Source organism: Desmodus rotundus, chromosome 5 (assembly GCF_022682495.2).
Source record: "Desmodus rotundus isolate HL8 chromosome 5, HLdesRot8A.1, whole genome shotgun sequence".
Lineage (NCBI taxonomy): Eukaryota > Metazoa > Chordata > Mammalia > Chiroptera > Phyllostomidae > Desmodus > Desmodus rotundus.
The window spans coordinates 138,641,691-138,657,010 of NC_071391.1; the positions used below are offsets into that span (position 1 = coordinate 138,641,691).

Sequence of the window (15,320 nt, forward strand, 5' to 3'; positions counted from 1 at the left end):
CTAACATCCAAGACTAAGTTCCTGATTCCACAACCAGAGCACCCTCCCCTCACAAACCATTCTGCTTATAATATTCTCCACTTCAATAAATGGCAATCCTTTCAGTTGCTTAGGCTCAGCTGAATCAGCCTCGACTCTTCTTTCATACCCATATCTGATCTACCAGCACTACTGTCAGCTTTGCCTTCAAAATACACCCAGATGCCAGTCACTCTTCAAGACAGCTACACTACTTCCACTTTGGCCCACGCCAGCATCATTTCTCTCCAGGATTACTGCACTGGTCTCCAAATTGGTCTCTCTGCTCCCACTTCCATCTATTTAAATTCTTAAAATTGTATCAGATTGTGTTACTTCCTTATTCAAAATGCTATGACCCCCACATCACTCAGAATAAAAGCCAAAAATCTCAAGACGTCCTCCAAGAGCTAGTTTCATCTCCATGCCCCATTTACCCTCTGTTGTTCTACCTACTACTCTTTTCTATTTAATTTACATTTTATTGATTATGCTATTATAGTCCTGATTTTTCTTCCCCTTTGCCCACCTCCACCCAGCATCCCCACTCCCTCAGGCAATCCCCCCCCCATGGGTCATGCATATTAAGTTCTTTGACTATTCCATTTCCTATACTGTACTTTCATCCCTGTGGCTGTTCTGTAACTATCTATTTGTACTTCTTAATCCCCTCACCTCTCACCCATTCCCCCACACATCCCTCCCATCTTGTCAACCATCAAAACTCTCCCTTTATCCATGATTCTGTTTTTCTTGTTTGTTTGGTTTATTTTCTAGATTCGAGTGTTGATAGATATGTATTTTTGCCATTTTATTGTTCATAGTTTTGATCTTCTTTTTCTTAAGTAAGTCCCTTTAACATTTCACATAATAATGGTTTGGTGATGATGAACTCCTTTAGTTTTTTCTTGTTTAGGAAGCTCTTTGTCTGTCCAATTCTAAATGGTATCTTTGCTGGGTAGAGCAATCTTGGCTATAGGTCCATTTTTCATGATTTTGGATATTTCTTGCCAATCCCTTCTAACCTGCAAAGTTTCATTAGAGAAATCAGCTGACAGTCTTTTGGGAACTCCCCTGTAGGTAACTAATTTCTCTTGCTGCTTTTAAGATCCTTTAACCTTTGGCATTTTAATTATGATGTGTCTTGGACTAGGCCTCTTTGTGTCCACCTTGTTTGGGACTTTCTATTCTTCCTGGCCTTCCATGTGCATTTCCTTCATCAAATTAGGGACGTTTTCTTTCATTATTTTTTCAAATAGATTTCCACTTTCTTGCTTTCTCTTCTCCTTCTGACACCTCTATGATGCAAATGTTGGACCTCTTGAAGTTGTCCCAGAGGCTGCTTATACTATCCTCATTTTTTTGGATTCTTATTTTCTTCTTGGTTGTTTGCTTCCTTGTGTTCCTTATCATTGATTTCTCAGCTTCATCCACGCTACTGTTGTTTCCCTGTAAATTACTTTAATTAGTGTATCCTTTGTCTCTGACTCGATCTTTGTAATGCTGCTGAAGTCTTCATTAAGTTCCTTGAGCATCCTTATAACCAGTGTTTGAACTCTGCATCTGATAGATTGCTTATCTCCATTTTGTTTAGCTCTTTTTGTGGAGTTTTGATCTGTTCTTCCACCTGGGCCATGTTTTTTGTCTCCTCATTTTGGCAGCCTCCCTGTGTTTGTTTCTGTGTACTAGGTAGAGCTGCTATGACTCCCTGTCTTGGTAGTATAGCCTAATGTAGTAGGTGTCCTGTAGGGTCCAGTGGCACAGCCTCCCCTATCACCCAAGCTGGGTACTCGAGGTGTGCCCTTCATGTGGGCTGAGTACACCCTCCTCTTATAGTTGAGCCTTGGTTGCTGTTTGCAGATCAGTGGGAGAGATTTACTGAGGCCAGTCAGATTGAAGGATTGGCTGTGACAACTTACCACCCTCTGCCCTCCTTGGAGGATCAGCCGTGCATAGGCAGGGTGGTGGTGCTCTGACTGGTCTGTACCTGTCCACTGGGTATGCTGGCCCTGGGGTTTCCCAGGTAATACAGGACAAGGTCAGCCATCACCTGTGTTTTGTGCGGGGAGAGGGGACCCTTCCTGAGGTATAAAGCAATCTGAGATGGCTGCTACTGGTGCTGGGCTTGGAGATTTGCTGCTATCCCAGTGCTGGAGCTCAGTGAGTGAGTCTGAGGAGGTGCGTCTTAAGAGTGGTTTCTTTAAGAGGCTCCAGCCATTTCTTCCACAGACTCAATCCCGACTGGTTTTCGCAGCCAGAAGTTGAGGGGACTTACCTTCCTGGCACTGAAACCCTGGGCTAGGGGCCTGGTGTGTGGCTGGGACTCCTGGCTCCCAAGATACCCTCCCAAAGTTTTAGCCACCACATGTGAGTGAGGGACCAGCCTGTTCCACATCTGCACCTCTCCTACCAGTCTGGATGGATGTGGTTTCTTTAATTCCGTAATTGTCAGACTTCCACCAATTAGATTTCTGACAATTCTGAGTGCGGGTTGTTCTATATTTTAGTTATAATTTTGATGTGATTGTGTGAAGCCACGTCTGCCTACCTGCCATCTTGATCTAAAACCATACTCCTTTTCTCATACCACAGAGCCACACTGTCCTTTTTGCTTTTATTGAAACATTACAGACTTCTACTTTAGGATTCTTACAGCTATTGTTCCCTTTGGCTAAATGCTTTGCTCCTAAGTAGCCACACCCTTTAGCTCCTTCAGATCTTTACTGGTATCACCGTTCCAGTGGGGCTTTCCCTTGTGCTATTTAATATTGCAAACCTTCTCTATACACACAAGCACATGTGTGCACACTTTGCATCTCCCTTTTCCTGTTTTTGTTCTTTCAAAACTGCTGTCATGCTTTACCCTTTTCTTATTCATTATTTTCCCCAATAGAATACAAACCCCATGAAGAACGAACATTTTTGTTTTTGCTATATCATTCTATATTTAGAACAGGGCTTGGTGCACAGTGGATATTCAAATATCTGTTTTAAGAACGCGTGGATAAAATTGGAGGGCATGGCCTTAAAGTATACTTATGTAAGAGTAATTTCGAAAGTAGAGTGGGAGTTAGAATAATACAGTTCAGTTATACAGTATTTTTATGATCTGGTTTGCTACAGGGTTAATTCTTAGAACATAAACACAAAGGAATGGTTCACAGATTTTCTAGCCAGTAGTCTCTAAAGTAGGGTAGCACATATCAAGATGATCCATTGTGAGGAGGGGCCAAAGTGTTAGAATTTTATTTATCATATACATTTAAAGAAATAAAGGATGAATTTCCATTGTGCCCTTACTCAGTTTGTTTCAGAAGGCCATGCTTCACACATGGTTCTTTAGGTATCCTGAGGGAGAGTGGAATGGAAATACTCATATGAGATGTAATTATACAATATATTGGGTTGGCCAAAAAGTTTGTTTTTTTTCTGTAAGATGGCTCCAGTGGTGCTTAGTTGTCTTTAACTTCATCTGAAACAATTCTGATAGACTGTATTTTAACAGCTATCATATCAGCATGCATTTTTAAAAAAACATCAAAATTGGTGAATTTTTATGTAGCTGTTTTAGTATTGAAGACAGAAGAAAATGCAACATTTTTGGCATATTATGCTTTTATTATTTCAAGAAAGGTAAAAATGCAACCGAAAGACAAAAAAAGATTTGTGCAGTGTATGGAGAAGATGCTGTGACTGACAGAATGTGTCAAAAGTTGTGTGCAAAGTTTTATGCTGGAGATTTAAGTTGATAGCCAATAAATCGAGATATTAATTGAGAACAATCAACATTATACCACGTGGGAGACAGCTTACATATTCAAAACATCCACATCAATAAAGTTATTGGTGAAAATGAAAAAAAAAGTCTTTTATTTTATAGAAAAAAACTAAATGGACTTTTTGGCCAACTCAGTATTTGTATTGTTATTTATTCCTATCCTGTTTTACCTATATTAGATTTTTTTGATGGAAATAAGCAATTTCAGTTTCAAGAAGATAACCTAACATTTAGATGAAGGGAAATTTAATCCCCTGTACAAATTAAGGAACATTCAGAGATTAAGACATTTAGATATTAGATATTTGGAAGAGTTAAGCCATGAAGAATGTCTTCCTTGAGAGTGCATTTAGGAGACCTGAACATAACTTCTTCCTCTTTGGCCAGAACACTGGCATTTATTCCCCTATATAACTGAGTAAAGTGTTCCATTTGGCATTGGCAAAACGATGGAAAAAATATTCAAAATGCTTGAAGAGAAAGATACCTGACTGATTTAAATTACCTGAGTTTTCAAAACATGAATTTGATAAGAAATGAACTAAATTTTCCCAGTTGGTAGGAGGAAATTCAGGCACTTTGGGAAGAACAGAAGCTTTTATGGTAACTGAAGCACTATTGTAACAGTCTAGTATGCAACTTGCAAGAAGCCAACTCTAGCAGGACTTAGCAAAGGACCTCAATTATTCAACCATTAATAAGTATGACATGCATTCCCAAGAGAATCAGAGATTTCAAATTGTATCTTAAATGCAAACTCCTAATCTATTTCAAGTGAATAGTTTTGAAGTGTGAAGTAGATTTGTCCACAAGTTATCACTTCTGATTTCCCATTCTCAGTTATGCAAAAATGAATGCAGAGACAAATTCAAATATCTATTTTGAAAATATTTACTTAGTTTGAATAAATTAATTGCAAATAAAAATTAGCTACAATATATAGACTGAATAGAAATGACTAGAACAAATACAACACAGGACTTGATTTCCTTGCATTAGTCACAAAGCATGTGACAATCTAGAAAACTTCAATATCAATTATATTTCTTTGAAAAGGGGTAACAGCAGTTACTAATACATCACAACTAGTAAACTTATAATACAAATTTCCTGACATGCATTTCCTGAGTGAACCCAAATGATCATTTTTAAAAACAAGAAAATGTTGACAAGTTGAAGTAAAATAAAATAATTCATGGCTTCTAAGCAACAGGTTTTTTTAAAACCGAAAGAAAATCCAGAACAGTGCTGTAATAGGATAAATTAAAGCTATGCTACCACGTACATAATTTTGCTAGAGTCAATTATTATACAACTTTTCAAACTAAAGGAAAACAAATCAAAAGATTAAAATAATAATTCTGTCTAATCTGAAAGTGTATTGATTTCTACAAGTGCAAAGAGGATTTGATGTAGTGCCAACTGTCTATACTTTCCTTGTGGTGCATTACAGAAAGAGGGGAGCGAGAAGAGAAGGGGGGAAGAAACTTTTCTTGCTTCTGAGAGCAAAGAATTTATTGGAATGAGAATGAACAGACCATGCAAGTATGTCCCTCCAACTCTGCTGTCAATAGTGTGCCTCTGCCAACCATACATTTCCTTGAGTCACACTGGCAACTCTCCTTCGTATTCAAGCCCAAAGTTAAGGCTGGTCTGTTAGGTTAAAAAAACGGGGCATACAATTGTCATTCAACCCCTTGTATCTCTCTAGAGTTCGTAATGTCTGGATAAGGCCAAAAACAGATTAATTAATTAAGCATTTGTTTTTCTAAAAGCAAATCAAGCCCATTCTCCTTTCTTGTTAATTTATGCTTTTTCTCATGAGAATGATTTTTTTTCTAGAAACAGTGAACAGATGAACCACAGTTTATATCTAAAAAATAAACTTGCCAAATGTTGCTGATACTAAAAACAGATTAGTTATCACGGGAGAAAAATAGATAATCTAGATTAAATTGCATATTCAAAGGAGCATATAAAACGTTTCTTAGCATTAAATTTTTGTTATAGTACTACACTTGAGAGAAACATTAAGGAAAAAATGTTTTCTGATTACTTTCAATGTAGTTAAGAACAAACACCTCTTACATAATGGTAATTAAAATGAATTTGGTTTTATAAAATATTCTAATTTACCAAATTCCGTACTTAGATGGGGTGGGGAAAGAGGCTCTCTTGTCCTTCTGCCTAACCTCCCAAATCCTTGAGCGATGCTCACTAACCTACCATTCACCATTCACACCAAGAGTGTGACACCATCATTACCATGCTACTCGATCGAGAACACTCTAAGATATTTTCTATAATAAAGATAAATAGAAAAAAAGTCAATATACATGTTGCTGTATTTTACAATATTTGCAACAAACTGTAAACTAACATAGTTTGAACCAACAGTACCCTCAGTTATACAAAACGATTTTTCAACACTGAGGATGGGTGATTCAAAAACACTAAAATGAAGGCATAAAATTAGACTGTCTTTTTTCTCCTCAAAATAGATTTTAAAAACTCAGATTTCAGAAGTCTGGTACTTTGAGAAATTCCTTTGCTTGAGTTTCCCAGATTTTTGCTCAAAAATTACTCTTTATTATAAATGTTTAAAAAACTTCTTCATCTTAATGCAAATGATCAGACTAGAGAAACCAAGACGTGACAACAGGTTGAAAAACCCAACTCACTTAGCTTATAAATTTATAATTCAGTCCAAGAGGACAACTGTCTGTTAGTCTAGAGGTCCTTGGAAAATAAGTCTGATGTAGCCTTGTTCACCAGCCAACTGATGTGCACAAAAGGGACAGGCTGCATGAAAAGTATGAGTACCATGAGGAAGCGGGATCTGGGACCAATAGGCAGTTGTCTTTTCTGAACACACATGCCCACATGGGCTAAATGCATGGGTTGGAGGGCCGGCGTCCACATAAAATCCAGCTTCACATCCAAGCCAGAGAGGGACATAGGGCCCAACAGACCTACACATAGGACATTCACGATCTTTTCCATCACGTTCTTCTTTGTTTCCCCAGTTATGATAGCCATGGACATGGCCGCAGTTTAAATATACCCATGGTTGTTTTTCATCAACAACATCTTTCCTCTTCATACTAGGAAATGCTAGTGTGTTGAACCCTACAGGGCATTGAGGTCGTGCTGCATTGATTTCCTGTCTTAAAGCTTCTAAATGCTTCACTGTAGGAGTGTGGGAAAGGCCTTCTGCAGTACGCCACAGCAATGTTGCACCACAGAGATCGATTAATGAGCCATCTTGTAACTGATTGGTTTCAATTTCCACCTAGAAGAAATAAGAATCAAAAAACACATTCACAGCTGTGTCTTGGATTTTTTACGTTAGAGTGTTCTCTCCTGTGTTCCTTATATAGAACCAACATTTTCTGTAACTAAATATTTTAAAAACTTGAAAGTCATAAAAACTTGTTACTAAATATTTTAAAAACTTGAAAGTCATAAAAAATATAAGTCTGAAAATCAAGGATAAAACGTTAAGCAGGAACATTATTTCTTTTCAGCCGTATTGTAAAGATAACTTATGATTAAACCAAAAGGGATAGGCTGCATGGAAAGCATGAGCACCATGAGGAAGCAGTATCTGGGACCAACAGGGAACTGTCTTTTCTGAACACATATATCCACAAGAGCTTATTTCCCAAGGCTAATCAGTAGGTCTAATATTTCCAATAAGTATCATGGTCAAAGATAATAGAGATACAAGTAGAAAATACAGAGTGCTATTTAATTTAGGAAAGCTTAGGTTTTAACATATATTAACATAATATGAAAAAATAAATTTTCAGAGTGTCCAAATTAAAACATTAAAATATCATATAGTATAGTATTTCATAGTCAGTGTTTGATAATCAGACTTAGTACTATGTATCAACAAGAGATTTAAGAGTCTTTGGAAATATGTAATGTGTTTAGTCCAATTCACCCAATGTGTTTACTGTAGCTAAATAAGAAACTACATCTCAGTACTTACCATTTTCCCTCTCTGCTGAGCTGATCTGGTTTCACGCAGGCTGAATACATTTCCACACACTGATATTTCTCTCCATATTCCAGGCTTGGAGTCTTCTGTGAACCCATTACGTGGATGCATAACTAGAACGCCATTAGTGGTTAAGCCATCCATTTGCCCATCTGATGTCTTCCATTTGGCAGCCTTCTCCTAGTTGGAGTAAGAACAGTGAGCTTCGATTTATTTGTAACTTGGAAATAGAAGTGATTATTAAAATAATGCATCATTTAGGAAAAAAAGCTCTTTACCCCAAGAAAGATGTTTTTTGATGAGTCAAATCCTGCAGCATATATCCGTGCTGTAAACGGGGGATTGCGTTCACAGATGATTCTACAGGCAAATCTTGAGATAGTGCTTTGCACTGACTGTGTATCAGAATTACTTTGACTTCCAGGAACTGTGTCAGTTACTACAAAATCAATGGGACTTTCAGTCGACCGACCAATCTAAGGAAAAAAAGAAATGTCTGTAAACCTATTCAAAGGAACACAGTGGAAAATCCTTTCAACATTAAGCCTCTGAAATTTCTAAAGCTCAAACTTATCATAGTTAACTCTGGGAGCATCTATACCCTTGAAAACTAATCTGTCAGACTTGCTCTGATGTAATAATCACTTACAGCACAGAATTAAGTGGGAACTTACAATCCAGAATATATGAAACCTTCAGGGAATAAGGAGGTTAGGTTGGGTGAGATTTTTAGATAGCTGCAGATGGAAATATGTCTACCACATATTATTCTCTACCTTCTTTAACAAAATATAATTAATATATAAGTAAATCTTTTATGATGACTCCAGGATATTACACCATGAATACCATTTATATTCAGCTGAAGTACATTGATGTCTTCAGGTGCTATAAAGGCCTACAAGAACACCGATCCTTATGTTAAGGGTTTACACAATCTTGCTTTGAGGTCTTATGTATACTTCACAGATATTTATTTTGTCTCTGTCAGGATGTCAGCTATCATTTCTTGCAGTTGGGCACACTTGTCTCTAGCAGCACACCCCTCCTCTAACCAGCTACTCTTACTCTGCTAAGGGTTGAGAAATCAAACACTAACCATACTTCAAAGAATGGCATTTCAAAAGGTTACTGATAAGAGCCTAGGTAGGCCATTTCTTTCAGTGCTTGGCCTACCTGACATTTACTTTATATGCCTAGGTGTTCTTTTAATTTTTCCCTTGTTCTTGGCCATATTTCAGAGATAAGTTTCCCAGATAAGAGTTCTGGTGGGTGAGGTGTTAAGAGAATTAAAAACAGCTTCAGAGTCTTAGCTAATAAATAAATTAATTTCATTTTGAAAGAAGAAAGTTAAAAAGGAGAAAAGGAAATCAATGGAATGGATGACAGAACTGACAAGTGTCACAGGGTTTTAAAAGTAAACCTGTAAAAACGATCAGTACATTAGTGTATTTGTTATAAAGTAGTATCATAAAATTGAAGAATGTGGGTACCGAAAAAAAAATACTGACTCTCCACAAAGATAATTTTAAAATTCATTCTTTGCATAGGTGAGCCTCAGGAATTCCTCATATCAGCATACTTTTGGATAAAACTCTTCAGTGTTTTTGTCCTACCGTCAAGTTTATTTAGTTTGGAGTTTTAAGGGAAAATGGGTTGGTTAACAAATTTAAGATTGAATGTCCCTTTTCCTTATTTCAAAGATAAATGATATCCAAAGAAAATGATCTCAGACCTTTGAAATAGTTCCAAAAATAAAAAAGCTCTTTTAGAGCCCAAAGATGCAAACCAAGGATTGCATTGAGAAGTGATATTCAGAAGCAGCATTTATTTGGGAAGAGATACTGTTCCAGAAGATCTGATATTTGATCTGGGTCTTGGAGAAGAAGATTTGAGATATCAAAGCAATACTGGTAATGACAGGTAAGAAAGAAGAACTCTGAAGTACCTATGAAGAGAAAACCTACATGACTGTGCTGGGATGCCAAAATATGAATGTGTTAAACTTTAGTAATTCCACCTCTTTCTAACTGCTATTAGTTTAAACAATACAGATCTTATCATGTAATTCTCTCCCACCCTCACTAAAAACTTCAGTGGTTCCTTACAACCCCTAGCTAAACTTACCAGTTTCTTATTTTTGATAATTAGAAACTGATGTGACAATTTGCCTCCTACTACCAACCCAGCCTAATTTCCTGTTATTTCTGTTCACACAAAAGTATATTCTAGCTGTAAGTAGCTTGCTTATTCATCAATCTTCTACCACACTGTGTACTTCTCTGTCATCTCTTTTGTCAGAATGTCTTTCTCCTGGTTGGACTGGCAAAATCCTACTCAACTTGATAGAAAGAAGAAAAACCCAGATAAAAAGGCACTGCCACAAAGCCTTTTCCTCACCCTCCTTCAACTGGATCAGAAGACTGTACTTCACACATTTAGACTGCCTACACATGTAATCAACTTGTAATGTCTCCTTTATTTACTCATAGAGTCAAGCAATACACTGAACTGGAGTTTGAATATCTGATGTCTTGAACAATAAATGTTCTTGTTCAGGTTAAAATGTAAGCAATCCTTGAATGCTTACAAAACAAGTTTCTCAAAGACTAGCTAATTTATTGGGATAGTTTCTGATATATTTCAGATTTTTGATGTAGAAATGTCTATATCTTTCACACATTACAAGGTGTAATGCTTGTAGAAAGGATATGATCAGTTTACTATTATTGAGGAAAACTCTCTATTCCCTTAAACTAAAATTCTAGTCTATGAGCAAATATCTACGTAGTATTTTGATTTTTTTTGAAATCACTGATTTTTATTACTTTCATAACTGGGAAATTTCATGTGAAAGTGAAAGGCGAGTGAGTCTCCTAAAGCTGAGGATGGGCCTGGAGCTGCCTCAGGATCCTGGAGGCTGACTTACTCAGGACAAGGAGTAAGGATGGGGCATGGGGTCTGAAGGCAGTAATTTAGAGGTAGGACACGAGAGAGATGGCAGGTTCTGCAGGACAGCAAAGGGTCAGTGGGTCTGATTAGAGGAGCAAGAAGTTCAGGATGCCCTCTAGGTACCACCTCAGCCAGGGGTGCAGGCAAAAGAGAATGCTGTGGAAATCACGTGGTGGTGGGACCTCGCCAATGGGAGCTCTCTCGTGAGAGTTTTTATCAGACTTGCCACAGTGGTTGTAGCATTTTGATTTTAAAAAAGCTAATTAGGCACATTAATTTTAACTGATTGTCAGTAATAATAAAATATGAAAAATCATCCTAAAGTTTGTGTTAGGTTCTCATTAAGATTCAAACCTTCCTCTTCATTAAGGTTGTTATTTATTTTTAATTTTTTGGTAAAAGCAACATCCATAATCTAATATTAGAGACACTATCCTAAAATTTCACTATTCCATTAAAAGGGCTAGAAGGAGTAAGTGACTTCAAAGAAATATTTTACAAATGGTGATAATTAAAGACATCTCCAGGCCTTTTCACATTCAATCTTATAAAATAAAGGGAACGTTAAAAAGTCATTGGGACAAATTGTAAAAACATTATTAAGTACTTCAGTTTTGTTTTGTTTTGTTTTTTATCAGAAAACCCCAGGTCTTTACAAAACCCAATATTAAGGGAGAAGATACTATGAATTTTGTTTATACATCTTTGAGTGTGGCTGTTCTATCACCTATCAGTTTATATAAACATTCTTTTATGCCACAGATTGGTATAAGAGAATTAAGGGGGAAAAAAACACCTTTTATTGACCAAATACGTGCTGAGAAACAAGTTTGACTTCACATATATGTTAGAAACAGAACTGCCTGTACTTTCTGTTGTCTACAGAGGAAAATGGTAAAGTGGTGGCAAAAAAAGGTCATATATGTGTGCAGAATATTTCTTGGTTTCTTTTTTTGGATAACAATAGCTAACAGAGTTACTACTGTTATCTAGATTATTAATAGCTAAGTGTTTACCCTCTACCTGGCATCCTCTGAGCACTTCAAATGCACTAAACCATTAGAAGCCTCTTAACAGTCACATGAGGGAAGTTTTATTAACTGTACTTTAGAGGAGGAAACTGAGGCATACAGTGGCTAAGTAATGCTTAAAGGAGTTCTGATGTCAGAGACCATCTCTTAACTATGCTATTCTACCTTCTATATATGCGGTTTAGAAAACAATACATAACTTAATAAATACATGAAAATATGATAATCTTTAATTTGAACAGAGCAAAAGTCACTGACAATAGGTTTTAACTTTTTTTGTTTTTTACCAAAAAAAAAAATTCCACGTATTATATAATACCTGAAACATATCAGTGTTGCTGTCATGAGTATATTCAACCACCACTGTCTGGGCCCGAGATAAGGTATATGATATGCTATGCTGGTCCTTGTTGCTTATTGCCTAAGAGAGAAAAGATTAATAGCAAAAACTAGTTGGCAGGTCAATCAAACCAGATTTAAAAAAAAGGTAATCTATCACATATATGACATATTCCACCCCCTGAAATTTAGGTTAGAGATTAGTAACTCTTGCATAACCTCAGCTGTGACGACAGTTTCTCAAGATGAGTGGGGTGTAGAAAAATACTTTGCAGTTGTTATAGAGTAAGAACATATTTTCATTGTATAAAAACAATAAAATTTGGGGCTGCCTTATAAGTATTTAATTATAAAGTCATCAAAACCCATCCCATGTAGAATTTGAAAACAGTACTTGGTACTACTCTGGTAAGAAGAAAATACAAAATCTTGCAAGATAAGAGGAATCTTATTTTTAAAGTAACTCAAAAAGTTATAAAGTTAAACAATAAGCAGAGTTAACTGGTTTTGTAACCATTCTGTGACTACAGATGACAAATATTTGCCATATGCTGGGCTAGATACAGAAAAATTCATAGAATGATTACACATTACCAAAGGAAATGGATATAATGCTTACGACTACACTTCTGACTTGTCCCAAACTAAAAACATTGCTAAAAAGAACTTTTCAGTTTTGTTTTCAAGCATATTCTCTCTCTCTGTATATATATGAGTTGAAGATAATACCAGAGGGGGGAAAACCCGAACAAAGGAAGTGGAAACAGGTTGTGTAAAAGGAAAACATACAAAGACACAAAACAATGATTATACACAGGAAGGCTAAATGAAAAAAAAAAAAAGTTCTTATTTAGACCTTTGGCATTTTAAAATTTCATTTGGTTTGATTTTGTAGTCAATCTATAATAAATAAAGCCTTAAAATAGTGACTTTAAGATTAAATAAGATTGTGAAATTTTCATGTACTATACCAAGAGAAATAAACAAACACCTGGGTACTAACTACACAGCTTTATCAAAGTTCAAAAATGTCATTTTTGCTTCTGATCTTTTAGAAGAAATTAAGCTCTACAGATACAATCCATACTGTTTGCATGTTCCTCCCTACTCTCCTTTCTTCAGAGGCATCCAACCTCAAGAGCAGCACAGAGCATTCCTATGCATGTTCTTTTTTACTGTGCATTTATCTATTCATAAATGATGTATAATTGTTTTACAGGTTTTAAGACCTACAAATTACTTTAACTCAGCATTAACAAACTGACTTTTCAATCAAATAATTGTTCAGTATTTTCGAAGTTAACTCTTAATGGCAAAAGAGCTTTAAAAACAGGTGTTTTTGTGTACTTTGAGATTGTAATCCCTCTTTTTTGTTTTTGTTTTTAGCTATTAAACCTACTTTTAGATTCAGAGCAAGAACTATGTCAAGTTAACTTCTAACTGGACTGGAAGGCACGGTTTAACCATTCATCCCAGACGACTGCCAGACTAAACAGTTTTCTTCATGACCTCATACTACATTTCTCCAAAACTGAAAAAGAAAAGAGGCAGTCTTTGATCCCTAAAATTCTTGTTGCCTGATAAAGATGAAAAGAAGCTAACAGTGAAAACATTAGAAGCGTGGAAGTAAAAATGCAAAGAACAGAACAGAGTATTACAGAGGTAGGGATTAGAAATATTTTCCCAATGATGATGGTCTCAAGCAGAGGTCATATTAGCTGTGTGCGAGGCATCTGGAAATACGCAGGTGCATTTTCTGGCTGTCACAATGATGTGAGGGCTTACAAGGCATTGTCCTGCAGTAGGTGAGACAATCCTGCACAAAGAATAACTGGCACACCCAAATTGCCAAAGCACTTCTGTGGAGAAATACTAGAAAGAAGCCCCTCTGATGGGATCAATAAGCTGTTCACTTCCACCACCTACTCAGCACATCCATTCTCTTCAAAGGAGCAAAAAGACACACAAAAGAAACTGTCCCTTTTCTACATTCACTGGCTCTCAAACAGTAACAGACGATGCCTAGTCAAGGAATGAGGACTCTTATTTTAGACATCACATTGAATATAAAAACAAGCCAAAAATCCAATTAACTTTGGAGACTGAAACTACGACTTAAAACAAGGTATCATTTACCAATTTCTCTGTCTCTCGTTATTTAACTTACAAAGATATACTTCAGATGGTATAATATTAATGTACATCCTGGGGCTGCTTACCTACAGATAAGATGTACTTGCATAAGCCAAGGAACTCCAGTGGGAAGTACAGGAATTCATAGGAAATGTGAAGATCTAAAATTCCCTCTAATTGTCTATCAATCTAAGAAAAGTCCAAGTGTCCTGAAATGGTGGCCTAGGTTCTAGAGACTTTTGGTAGGGATAGAAAAAGGGACTAAAAGCACGAGACAAGGAGATTGAGAAGTTATGTTGTAGATACAGTTGAGTATTTGCTTTTTCATAGCTTTGATTCAAGTTAACAATTATGGAGGTCTACTTTTTTCAAGGCATGATGCTAAAAGTTACAAGGATCATGAAACAAAATATAAAAATAAAGAGCATCCACAGAATCTTTGAGAAAGACCCTTAGTTAAAAAAATTACCACACCCAAGCATGCTTCTAGCACCTGAATACAATTCTTACACACTATATTCCTTGTCAAGCCTAGCCAAGGACCCTCTAGTAGTGCAGGAACACCGTAATTCTCAGGGCAGACAGCTGCACAATTCTAAATACTAGATAAAGCCCCAGAACCACCCCTACCCTTTTTAATAAGAAAAGAGAATGCTTCCTTCTAATTTCCATCCACTGATCCTGGTTTGTCATTAAAAAATGTCCAATGCTCTTCCATATGGCAGCCCTTCAAATATCACATCTCCAAAGTGTCTTCACGCACTCAAACAAAAGGAAACTTCAGGTATTGAATGTGAAGGGAAAATGCAAGAGAATATAAACAACATGCATTACAAGTCTTTCAATTTCTCCAAGTTAATTTACAGGGTTTTTGGTTTGTTTTTTACCTTTGCAGCCTGAGGAGTACAAGCAATATGCACAGTGCTGGGCTTCACCCCATTTGCCTTAGGTCTTTTAAATAAAGCAAACCTACTTTTCCTTCTTCCTCTATCGCCGTTTGGGAGAGACCCATTATACCTGATGGGGGGAAAAAAGGTTTAGGTGACCTCTTGCAAGAACTACA

At 36.5% G+C, this 15,320-nt stretch overlaps 1 protein-coding gene across 4 annotated transcripts in view; it reads right to left on the minus strand.

The window, feature by feature from the left end:
* Positions 1–4,669: 4,669 nt before the first annotated feature.
* PELI1 (pellino E3 ubiquitin protein ligase 1) overlaps positions 4,670–15,320 on the minus strand; it is a 55,386-nt gene continuing 44,735 nt past the window's right edge. For all 4 annotated transcript variants that reach the window (XM_024552725.4, XM_045189382.2, XM_045189381.3 and 1 more), the window contains exons 3-7: positions 15,145–15,274; positions 12,105–12,206; positions 8,081–8,278; positions 7,794–7,982; positions 4,670–7,088 (exon numbers count right to left, since the gene is read on the minus strand). In XM_024552725.4, the coding sequence (XP_024408493.1) occupies positions 6,522–7,088; positions 7,794–7,982; positions 8,081–8,278; positions 12,105–12,206; positions 15,145–15,274 (1,186 nt within the window). In that variant the 3' untranslated portion in view covers positions 4,670–6,521. The remainder of the gene's footprint in view (positions 7,089–7,793; positions 7,983–8,080; positions 8,279–12,104; positions 12,207–15,144; positions 15,275–15,320) is intronic.